General features: G+C 39.7%; 1 protein-coding gene across 1 annotated transcript in view; it reads right to left on the reverse strand.

Moving 5' to 3' along the window:
• ITGA9 (integrin subunit alpha 9) overlaps positions 1-12704 on the reverse strand; it is a 578355-nt gene that overhangs the window by 397288 nt on the left and 168363 nt on the right. Inside the window, exon 5 of the mRNA XM_082257332.1 lies at positions 7875-7942. Coding sequence (XP_082113458.1) covers positions 7875-7942 — 68 coding nt within the window. The remainder of the gene's footprint in view (positions 1-7874; positions 7943-12704) is intronic.

The following is a 12704-nucleotide window of genomic DNA, read 5'->3' on the forward strand; positions in this document are numbered from 1 at the left end:
AATTAGAGTGATATTTTATGGATGAGATACAGCAGCTACCCCAGGAGTAGATGATTGGAAAGCCAATGGTTTGGAAACACAGTCTTGGTTAGCGGCAACATTTTTACAAAAACAAATTATTTTTTTCAGTAATAATACCCCTTCCTAAAATACAGTTATTACTAAATAAGCTTTGACTCCAGTTAAAGTTTACCTACAAAGAGCTTAGAAATTTAGAAAGGTGCCGCTAAACTGTATGCTACTCATCACTTTATACATTATAACTACCTGAAAAAGTCTTCATCATCAATCATTGTAACCCTCCCTGTTTACATGTTACTTTTTAAACTGTGGATTTCTATCTACAGTAATTGTTTAACAATTAAATAAAGAATTTTAAAATATATATATATATAGTTTCTACTGAGTTCTGAGAAAAATATACCTTCAAAGCAGCATCTGTTTTATTTGCACAAGAGGGCAACTTATTTCTTTAATTCCAAATAATAAATAGTGTATTGGGTCATTTTTAAAGTCTAGTAGGACTGAATGTTGATATATTACATAATGAGTACTTAGTGAGGTATTGCTTCTTTTTAGTTTGAAATTTTTGGTTGTACAACAAGAAAGGGTACAAAACAGGAAATAAAGAAAAGCAAATACGTCCACCACATCTGCAGGAACAGCGTATTAGAAGACATTCAAATGATATATACTATTTGGGCTATGCAGAGCCCATACGGCACAGAACAACAACAATATGTTCAAGAGAAAGACAAACCCACAGCACGCATACAAATCACACATACCAACACCACCTCCCCCCATTAACAACCAGGGGAGCCTACAGGCCTGTATCCATAACATCAGTGGACCAAAGGTTATGGTAACCCTTAAAAACAGGTTACAATTATTGGCGTCCCCCCCAAAAGGAGTTGGAGATATCAAGTCAGGGCTGCCTTACCTCGGAAAACTTCTTGGGGCAAGCTCGGCCCTTGTGGATCAGCTTCAATTTGGGTAGATCCGTATTGCCCAAATGGTAAAAATGGTGTATTAAAAGTGCAACTGCATTTTTCCAGTTCAGCTAAATTCATTTCTGAGCATAGAATAGCAATGTACGGATCAAAATACGAGCATGTGCCCGAGGTACAAAGCAATGCAAGATGCCCAGCAACCCAACTTCCGGGGTATGGGGGACTGGCAGATGAAGGATGGTATCAAAAGGAGAACTAATTCTGCAAATATGTAGACAGGATAGGGCAAGCACAGAACATATCAAAAGCTCTGCGCCCCTAGGGCAACAATGAGGGCAAGCAGCCACAGATCCAAATCCCATACAGGCCAACTTAGTAGGGCTATAATGAAGATGATAAATAAACTTAAATTCAGTAAATCTGCCAGCAGTACTAATATCCTGAAAGCAAATTTCCGTAGCCTCCTCCCATCCTTCCTCAGAAAGCCCAGGGACCAACAGCGAAAATTTACGGTGAGCAAGGTGGAAGGGATTGGCCCCAGCCAACTGAATTTGGGTGAATATGCAGTAACCAATTTTTATATCAGGGTCCGTCAACATTGCTTCTAGTGGAGATTCCGAGAGCTCCAGGGTTAAAGTGCAAACTGTGCCCATACAGCGTAGCGAAACAATATTTAAATAAGAACTTATTTTTCACTTCATGGCAGGACTTTAGTTCCTCAAAAGACATAAAACTGTTGTTTAGCAAAACGGGAGAAATACTCTGCAGTATTTCAATAAGTTCTCCTTTAAGGTAACCTCAGACAGTGTTTGCTCTTAAAGTCTTTGTTGATATTACATGTGCTAAAGAAAGTATGCATAAAAGAGGTTTTTTATTGAATGACCCTTTGTCCTGAGGTTTGTGTGTGCCTTTGAAACCCTTAAATGTAGCACAGAAATCAAGTTATAAATAGTGGGTACAAGGACTATGGCATTAGAATGCAGGGTATACAGTGAGTAGGTTCAGGCTCTATTTAACCATGTACCTTTTATCCACACTTACTTCTGTATATGATCACATAGTTTAACACGTGTGCTATGCATACTGCTTCTTTTTTCTTTTCAGTGTTTCCAAAAGGTGCACCAGGTTTTACATATTTTTACAAGGTTTTTACAGATTTGCAAATGTATGCAACTGAAACCTGCTTTGCATTGCAAACCAATAAATGGGTTATCATAAATGATATGGTCCACAGTGAGAGTGTCCTTAGGAAGCCTTAGGGTAGGGATACTAAATGGACCATCCAACACTTTCAGGCGCCTGCTTTGTCATACCACTGGCAGGGTTTTAACTTTCACCTGACTTGAGGTTCATTTTAAAATTCCGTGTTGCACGTTCATTTCACAAAGGAAAAACCAGCTATGACACTGCCAATTACTGGCATACAAATCATACATTTATAAGGCCAGTTCACATAAGCAAGGACGTTTTCTTAAATGTGACATTGAACAAAAAAAGATAATTCAGCATGGGTGGTGTGGAAACCTTACTAGGAGAGGTCAAGTACATTTGGATGCCAGACAGAGCCTAACAAGGAAGCATCTGTTGCTGATAGAGCTTTTACTGTTATTAACCACACAAGTGATTTTTTGTCACCTGTTTCCCTTTTCTTTTAAAAATATGAAATCAGTTGACATCTTGCTTCATCCATTTTTAGACATCTGAAATAGAAAGGTACGATGTGTAGACAGATTAGGAAAATGCTGCAAAACCTAAAAATGTTATTGGCCAGAGACTTCATAAATCAATTATCCAGAGCAGCTTTACAAATAGATAAAGTTGTCAGAAAGCATATTTCCATGTTTAAGTGGTGAAATATAAACCTTTAGGGCCGGTACGCACCATGAAGCACAAAGAAATGAGCCGTGCATTCCTGTGTGAGTTACATACGATTTTGCTGCAGTTCGATTTCAGCCTATTCATTTGAGAGGGCGGAAATCATGCTGGACCGCACCAAAAGTAGTGCATGCACTACTTTATAAAATGCACAGAAACTGGATCGCACTGTGATTGGCCTGTTAAGTTAACATTGACACCGGTTGCAGATCACAACTTTTTATGCACGGTGTAGGAAACATGCATGGAACATGGGTTTTCCTGCACCTTATTATGGTGCGAACTGGCCCTTAATATTGAAAATAATAAAATGCAATGTGCAGTGTACTTTCAATGTTAAAAAGATAAAAATTCCTGCGAGCAACCTTCCTAATAAAGATCTTTAAAATGCCCCAGACACTTCACTTCTCATAAAAGTGTTAACAGAGCCAATAAATATAAAATAGTGTTGCGCAAAGTAAAAATCGAATCTAATATATATTTTTTAACATTTTTAACACAATTTATATTCCACACATTTGATTAGATTTTTACTTTGCGCAATACTTTCAATGTTCTAACGTACTATTGTGTGGATCTCTATGATTGGTCACAGTGATCACCTAGTACAAATAGGGCCAATCACAGTGCATATGTACCATGTAAAAGCTTTGGCCAATCTCAGCTTCACAATAGTTGACACTGGATGAATAGATGGCAATAAAAAAATGATTGCTTATAACAGTGATCACCACTGTTATAAGCAATCATAGTGTTCACCACTGTTATAAGCAATCATAGTGTTTAAAAAAATAAAATAATCAGGATCACTTACCCAGAGTAAGTAACACCGTACTGCTCTGGTCATAGTATGTAAAAAAAAAAAAAATAATAATAATAATGAAAAAAGGTAAAAAATAAATATTTTTTTCAAAAATTGAAAGACAATTATTTTTTTCTTTTACATACTGTCACAACTCAGTATGGCTGATCACAGCCACACACACCAGTCATAAGGTGACGCTGTACTGCTTTGATGATAGTATGTAAAAAAAAAAAAAAAAAAATGAAATAAAAATGTATTAATTACTTTGTTTTCCAAAAAATTGTGACAAAAATGAAAATGAAAACTCACCATGCCTCTTACTAAATACCCTGGACGGTCTACTTTCCAAAAAGGGGTAATTTGGGCGGTATCTGTACTATTTTGGCTTTTTCAGGGCCTCAAGGAATGGGACAGGTCATCAGTACATCAGGACTGACCAGTTTTTAAATATATATATATATATATATATACCATAGTTTGTAGACTTTCCTACAAACTGAATAATGTACACTCATTTGGGTTATTTTTTACAAAAGAAATGTAGCAGAATAAGTTTTGGCCTAAATTTAAGAAGAAAGATTATTTATCTACAACATGTTTTTAACAGAAACAAAGAAAAACATGGGGGATTTTTTCTAATTTTCAGTCTTTTATTCTTTAATTCAAAATAAGTTTAAATAAAAAAAACAAAACAGTGGTGATTAAATACCACCAAAAGAAAGTTCTATCTGTCTAAAAAAAAAAATTATAAAGATTTTATTAGGGTACAGCGTTGCATGACTGAGTAGTTGTCATTCAAAGTGTGACAGTGCTGATATCTGTAAATCTCCTGGGCAGGAAGGGGGTTAAAGTGTCCGGTATTAAAGTGGTAAATATATTTAACAGCAGTCAAAAAGGAAAGTCATGTATTTGCTGAACTTTAAAACATTCAATGCAAGTGGACTACGTATTCTACTTTTAGAATAATTGGATTTCTAAAACTAGTAACACTAGTACGCAAGTGCTAGAAAATTTTAGCTACCCTTGCTTTTTATTCTTAAGTACATTCTTAACAAGAATAAGAGGGTGAGGAGTGAAACTCACAATGAAAGTGGTTAAGATTTCACTGTTACATTTTCGCTCGGGCTATATTAGTAGAAATCCTATAATAGACCTGCTAAGACAGCTGCTCTGAGTGTAGGAGAAATGCGGAGGCCTCTGTTTTAGGCCTCTGTTACACTAACTAAGCTGAGGGGATTCTTCATTACGTCAGGAAAAGTATAAACACTGTCCTTGTAAATTAAAGATTAGATGTCATTGTTTCCATTTACAGGCACAGATTTCCAAAGAGGTTTTCCAGCCAACTTTCCTTGAGTAAACAGTAATGGGTCACTTTAACCTGTTTCCATAACATGGCTTACTCGTAATCAGCAAAACTTTTTTTTATGTAAACTATTCTCATTCACGAGCAGTTAGAAGAATAGAATGGTAAACAGAAAACAATGCTTTCCAGGAGTCCAATAAGGATGACTTTGTTCCTTTCTCAAGTCAGGAAATGTCATAAAAAATGTGGATTTTGCTTCAAATATAATATAAACTTTTTTATCCTAGAGTTATTTTACACAAGTTCCAGACCCTCTATATTTCCCTGTCTTGTCTCATCTATAGTCACTTTCTAGTTTGTCTCCCCAGGCAGTTCCTGATCATAGCCAAGGAAAAGCGATCTGCTTCCTCCACAACGGGTCACTCCTTTCTTTATAGCCCACCTCCTGCTAGGGACACTTCTTGCTTGCAGTTGGCAATCTTTCAGGAACAGTATAAATAGTACCCTCATTTATGTCATGGAGTTGCAGCTTCTGCCCATTGAAGTAGACATAGTGAGATCGCAAAAATGGGAGCTGCTTTAGCCAAATCTGCGTTTGGCCCATGGAAAATTGGGACATGGTCAAACCAGCATGATTTTTTCATAATGAGCAAAGTGAAACATAGCCAGTTTTTCATTAAAGTTATATTAACCGCTTAAGGACTGCTCCACAAACATATACTGCGGCAGGGCAGCCCTTAAAGCGGAGTTCCACCCAAAAGTGGAACTTCCGTTTTAGGTAGTAATAACCCCCTGACATGCCACATTTGGCATGTCATTTTGTTGGGGGGGGAGCGGGTACCTAATCTTGACAGGTACCCGCTCCCACTTCCGCTCGGAGCGCCGCTGTGCCCTGAACGGAAGTTCTCCTCTCCCCCTCCCTCCCTGCAATCTTCTGGGACATGTCAGAGGTCCCAGAAGTTTGCCGGCCAATCAAGACACGCAGCACAACTCGCGCATGCGCAGTGCGTACCCGGCTGTGAAGCCGCAAACTGTCACAGCCGGGTGCCCACACCAGTGATGCCGGCGCCGCCGAGAACAGAGGGAAGAGGATTGAGGCTTCGGGCGGCCGCATCGCTGGACAGTGGGACAGGTGAGTGAAAAGGCTGGAACTCCTCTTTAAGTGCAAAATCACAAACCAGTACGTGATTTCTTCTTCTTGGTCTGGGGCGCGCACGCGTGCTACTGGAGTCCCCCTCCCGCTGTGAATGGAGCCAATCAGCGGGTCCAGCAGACCCGATGTCTGCTGGAAACCCGGCGATCATTTGGAGAGAGGCAGAATGGCTGTCTGCCTATGTAAACAAGGCAGACCACCATTCTGCTAGTAAGGAAGACAGAGATCTTGTGTTTCTGCTATGTGTTGTCATGACGACAGTCCCATGACAGTCTGCTGGATATCGGATCTATCATCCATTTGTGTACACCACATCACTACTGGCAGTAGCCTCTGACAGCCTCTGACATCATCTCCCTGCGCCTCTCGGCCAGCCTGGCCGCACACATCCAGCTGAAGTACTCGCTTCCAATCCGAGTGGACACAGCGGGTCCGCCGCCACTGTTTTGGCGCACAGTCAGTGTTCTATGGCCGTCCACACCTCGGCATTCCGCCACTCATGGAGAACTGTTTTTAATGTCTTTATTTAATAACTATTCATTTAATAATGATAAAAAAAGAATAGATTGGCGCTATAGCATAAAGTTTTAAAAAAGTAAAAATGCAACTAATGCATAGGAAATAAAATCAAACAACGTGAACACATTATGATCATGTATATAAAAGTGCATATCATGCTAAAAATAAAGTGATAAATTAATTCCACGTGTATAATAATTCAGCAAAAGTAAAAAACAAATCATACAAGAGGATTAAATATAATTAATGCATATTGAAAAGTCCATTATGAATCAAAATAGTTGCATGTTTGCTTTTTTTTAAAATTTTATACTATAGCGCCGATCTATTCTTTTATTTATTATTGTTATTGTATGTGATGACACTACAGTGATTGGCTGCTTATGCTGGTTTTACCTTATTTACATAGGGAATCTTATTCCCTCAAGATATTCTTTGATACAGCTAATACACCTATTGTCTCTTTATAGAGACCAACATGGCACACAATATCTGTTTTCTTTTAAAGGGAACAGTGCATAAAAATATTTTTAAAGTTGACTTACCAGTCCCACCACAGGATTCTGTCTATTAACAAGAATCCTAATCTTCACCCATCACGGTGAGTTTCTTTCACTTGCTGACCTTCAAGGCCTGGGTCCCCTTGTTTTTGAGGGGCAACTCCCTTGAACCTGAAGAGCACCCTGCCGGAACCCCTTTGGGGTGTGTTTTACCAAGGGTCCAGATCCCAGGGTCCAGTGCCTAAAAAGGACAACATTACAGGCAAAACCTTGTATCTCCTTTCCCGAGGCTCAGGTACCATCCTTTTAGTCTTTGACTCTTTTGGATGAATCTGATTAATAATCTTTGATCAGGGATTGTAGCATTATCTTTATTTCTTCATCTTTGAAAAAAAAAATGTGGAGAGCTTCTCCACCATGACCATCACCTTTAAGACACTGGCGAAAAAACAGAGGTACTTCCTGTGTAGGAGGGGTTATGAAGGGGACTTCCTGTCTGATTGGTTGCCATTGTCCATTCACCTATATGTGGCCTAAAAACCCATATGGTAATGAATATGGCTCTGTGTCCCGTGATGTACGAAAAATAAATCAGGATTTCCACTTCCTTTAACACTTATTTTTTTCATTTACAGTACTTAATCGTTTACAAACAGTTCAGAACATCTATGACACCAGTACAAGATGCATTTGTATTTATTATATAAGTACAGCCAATTAGACAATATTATAGTTTTTATTATTATATAGTTAAGTTACTACTGACCTCCATAAACGATCCTGCAGTCCCAGCTTGGCAAGAACCATGTTCTTCTCCATATTTCCTTTTATATTCTGGAAGAAATAAAGATAACAATCTAGTATAACATATTCTATATAGTTACATTTGGCTGTGTGAGGCCTTACATTGTTACACTTCACCACATATACCGCCCAGCCTCAAAGGTCTAAACCTCATCCAGATCGGGAACTAAATAAACCACAAATATGTGGGCCTGAAAACTACTGCATTTAAAATCAGTTACATATTTTTCAGCAGCACTTTCTTGTCAATGTTTTTGAGCGGATGTTGAGAAGTATTATCACATTAAATTACATCAGAACTGAAATACAAAGAATACTGCATAGTAACAGCAGCAAAAACAACATGTTAATCCCCAAAGTCCTCTCCACAGTGCATGCACTGAGCTCTCGGTTTATATTTTACACAGAATGCAGCAGAAGGTCATGCAGCTTTAAGTTCACTTCAAAGCTGAACTCTGGGCGACAGCAATACTGGGGCATTAACTAGGTACCAATAATGTACCCTCATTCCTGAGACTGGAAGGATAATGCAACCCCTGACAGTAAGCACTGAAACTGACAACCAGGGCTGGACCACAGATAGTCACCCACTCTGCAGCTCCTCCATTCATAAAACATCTTGCATCCTTTTAAAAAAATATAAGGTGTTCCGTAATTGAACATAGTAACATTTATTCTCCCCTTGTCCAATCACAGAATGCCTTATATTGTGTCATTTTAAGTTACTACATAACTGGACTTAAAGCCCATACCCCAAACCGTCCCGGATTTCCCAGGACCGACCTGGGATTTCAAGTAAATCCCAGCGTTCTGCGAACCCAGCTGGAGTCCCAGAGACCAGTGCGGGAATTAGTTCTGGCACTGGGCTCCTTTAATACATGCATTTCACAGATGCGCATTGTAGCTGATCACCAGGGAACCTCCCCCGCCCCTCCCACACTCTAGCCTCCTGTAGGGAGCCCGGGCACTCCACAGCCCACCCCTAGAGAAGATGTCACGAATGTGGGCTGGAAAACATCACAGGAGATAAACTTCAAGACCCGCCCACCTGTTGCTGATTGGAGGCAAGGACTGGAGGTGGGGACTGGCCATTCAACCCAGGCAGCAAAACATAACTCTGGCCCCGCCCACCTGCTGCCAATCAGAGAGCAGGGAACAGAGTTTCAGCAACTTTCCACTGACTGGATTGGAGAGTACTGGGGGTGAGGATGGCCCACTCAACACCCTTCAAGCAGATGAAGTGTGTGAGTATGGTAATGTCTGTGTATATATATATGTGTGTGTCTATCTATCTATCTATCTATCTATCTATCTATCTATCTATCTATCTATCTATCTATCTATCTAATGTGTGTGTATGTATGTCATATATATGTGTGTGTCTATATATATATATATATATATATATATATATATATATGTGTGTGCATACAGTATCTCACAAAAGTGAGTACACCCCTCACATTTTTGTACATTTTTTATTATATCCTTTCATGTGACAACACTGAAGAAATGACACTTTGCTACAATGTAAAGTAGTGAGTGCACATCTTGTATAACAGTGTAATTTTGCTGTACCCTTAAAAAAACTCAATACACAGTAATTAATGTCTAAACCCCTGGCAACAAAAGTGAGTACACCCCTAAGTGAAAACATCCAAATTGGGCCCAAAGTGTCAATATTTTGTGTGGCCACCATTACTTTCCAGCACTGCCTTAACCCTCTTGGGCATGGAGTTCACCAGAGCTTCACAGGTTGCCACAGGAGTCCTCTTCCACGCCTCCATGACGACATCACAGGGCAGGTGGATGTAAGAGACCTTGCGCTCCTCCACCTTCCATTTGAGGATGCCCCACAGATGTTCAATAGGGTTTAGGTCTGGAGACATGCTTGGCCAGTCCATCGCCTTTACCCTCAGCTTCTTTAGCAAGGCAGTGGCCGTGCCATAGATATTCCCTATTACAGACCTCCAGCAACTTTGTCCTGTGCTGACTTTGGCAGCGCCAGTGCTCTAATCTAAAAGTGAGTGTGCTATCTCTTTAAGTCACAAAGTGTATAAATTTAACAAATACATTAATAAATATATGATCAGTTCATCAAATAGGTGCAACTTCCAAGCTGAGAAAGTGCTAAGTACAAACAGTGTACTGTCTCTTTAAATGCAAAAATGCATACAATATTTGCCTAATTTATCATCAGAATTCATATGTATTAATGTGCTCCTATGGTGCAAAAAATAAAACATTGCTTGTGAAATATCCCACCACCTATAGAGGCACGTCTTAATGAAATGATCAGACCTCTAAATTATAGGATGTTGATCTAGCTTAAAGAAATCCAAAGGCAAACAGCAACAACCTGGAGCAATCTCACATCAAGGATCCACCAGCTGATCTGATATATTGGTTCCAGCAACTTTGCATAAACTCCAGTGGACCATCAACAAAATTGCCATGCACCATAACGCAAAAGAAACACATCAAAAATTCTATGGCCCAGTATTACAGACTGCATCAATTTTTAGTCAGTAATTATATTCAAAAAGGGAGACATGGCGTCGCTAGAGCATCTGGCATGCACAATTATGTCACAAGTAAGTTCTGCCCAACTGGTTTCATATCAGTTTGTGTCTTCAGGGGACTGCAGCAAGTGACCTAGTGCTCTGCACTAAGCCATTGAGTCGCCAAACAGTGCACATGTGCAGCTTTTTCTTAACTGGTCCTAATAGAAAAATTGTCTATTTGCAATACTGAAAGGAAATTGCTTCTCCATTATGGAGAAATGGCCCCCCATCTAATTGAACAGGACTGCAGTGGGTTATAGCTATAAGATGGTAAGGGCAATGGCTCTAAATTGTTTTTAAAGTAGTGCAGTACTATAACTCCAGCCAGACCCTTTGATTTTTATTGCCACCTAACAAACAACAGTCATGGTTACAGCAGCACTAGCAGTAGGCATTAGTTGATGACAATGATAAGCTTCCCACACAGGGGATCTGCAAGTCAAAAATAAAAAAAATTTCAAACAAATCTCAGCGCCCTTTTTTCTTTTTTTCTTTGTGATATATGTGATTTGAATCTCAAGTTGCCTACAATTTAGATAACACATCAAGTGACTAAAGAGATTTTTAAAGCATTAAAGCAGAAGGGTAAAGGCTGGTCAACACTTTAAGTAATTTCTCATTCAACCCAGCAGGTTAAACGAAAAAAAAAAAAAAAAACTGAGGAGCTCACTGTACTAATTATGCAATGTCAGTACAGTGATCTCTCTACTGTGTTATCGTGTCCTGACAGGGACACCCCCCCCCCCCCACCAGAACGGTCAGCGGTCAACGCTGGAAGCCATTGTCCAATACTTGCTGATATTCCGCCTGTGTGTACCAGGCATAAGAGAAGAAATAGGAGAGGGTGGGATAGGTAAAGTGGTAGGAAATTATGATTCAAAATGCGTACCGACAGTTTCAGTAAATTTGCGGCAAATGCGGCAGATTCAGGTAGTTCCTAATAGTGCAATTTTTACAAAGAGGCTCTATTAAAACACAAAATGTAAAAATAACTACTTATAGATAATGAAACTGGAGATAATTAAGACCTACTTTAACTTGACATACAGAGACAAGCAGGGTGCCTGTCCTGTATGCAGTGTAGCAGAGTGGCATGTTTATCGTTGCTACCCTCTCTCTGTCACTGGTTGCTAAGGACGCAGTCAGCTTCACAGCTGACAGCCTCCTAGCAACAAGTGATGCAACAGTTGTAGGAGCCTGAGGGGGAAGTAGAGACACTAGTTTCCCATCAGGTTCACTCCCACCTTGTAATTGACAGCAGGTAGTAGGCAGATTCTATGGCCAAAAGCAGGCTGTCAATTGGTTAAGGGTCCACCCACTGCCAGCTGTCAATAACAAAGGGGCAGACCTAATGGGGAACTAGAGTCTGTAAATCCCCCTCAGGCTCCACCCCCCAAACACAAAATTCCCCCCAGCCACTGTGATGTCTGTGTGATAGGTGCAACAGCGGGGAAGAAGCACATTTGCATTCAGACAGGGCAGAGTGTCTGTATGGACCATCTGAGATGAGTGTATCTCCACACTTGGTGCGTACAAAGGGGAAAATAAAAATGTGTTGCCTACACTGACATTTGGTAATTAGAGGTGCGTCAGAATTCTAAAGAGTGCCTTAAGCACTCCTTATGAATTCCCCTGTCTATATTGGGAGTATTTTAATGAACAATATATCTCTGCTGTGGGAGAAGTGAACATGGAAGGACTCAAGGTAAGCAGACTATAAAAGAAAAAAAAAAACACAATACAAATGCAACCATAAGCAGGAATAACTATAGGTAACATATAGTCACAAAATCAAGTACAATCAAAATGTGGGAGGGGCCGGTCCCTGACCCGACACACTGTACCCTCAAAAAAACATCAAAATGCAGCATTAGAACTTGGAACAATGCCTACTGGGGGGCAGGGGCTACACATCCCAAGGAAATCCACAGCCCAGTTCCCTTTAAAAAGAGATTAGGATAATAATAAAGCTGCAGCATTCAATAAATAAAAAGATATCCAAGTCCATGTTTTAAAACAGTGATAGTACCGGATACCTCTGCGTTTTGATTTTAGAAAGATAGATCGATTGAGCAGATTGACAAACCCACTAGTTTAACTGGAAAGTACATAATATGACAAGGATAAAAAAGATAAGGAGAGAAACTTGCAGCAGGAGACTTTTAGTGCTTAGAAGACACGAAAGTATGCAATACATCTAAAGTGGGGGTAATGCACTATTTAGCCAC

This window comes from Pelophylax lessonae (assembly GCF_965119305.1).
Source record: "Pelophylax lessonae genome assembly, chromosome: 5".
NCBI lineage: Eukaryota > Metazoa > Chordata > Amphibia > Anura > Ranidae > Pelophylax > Pelophylax lessonae.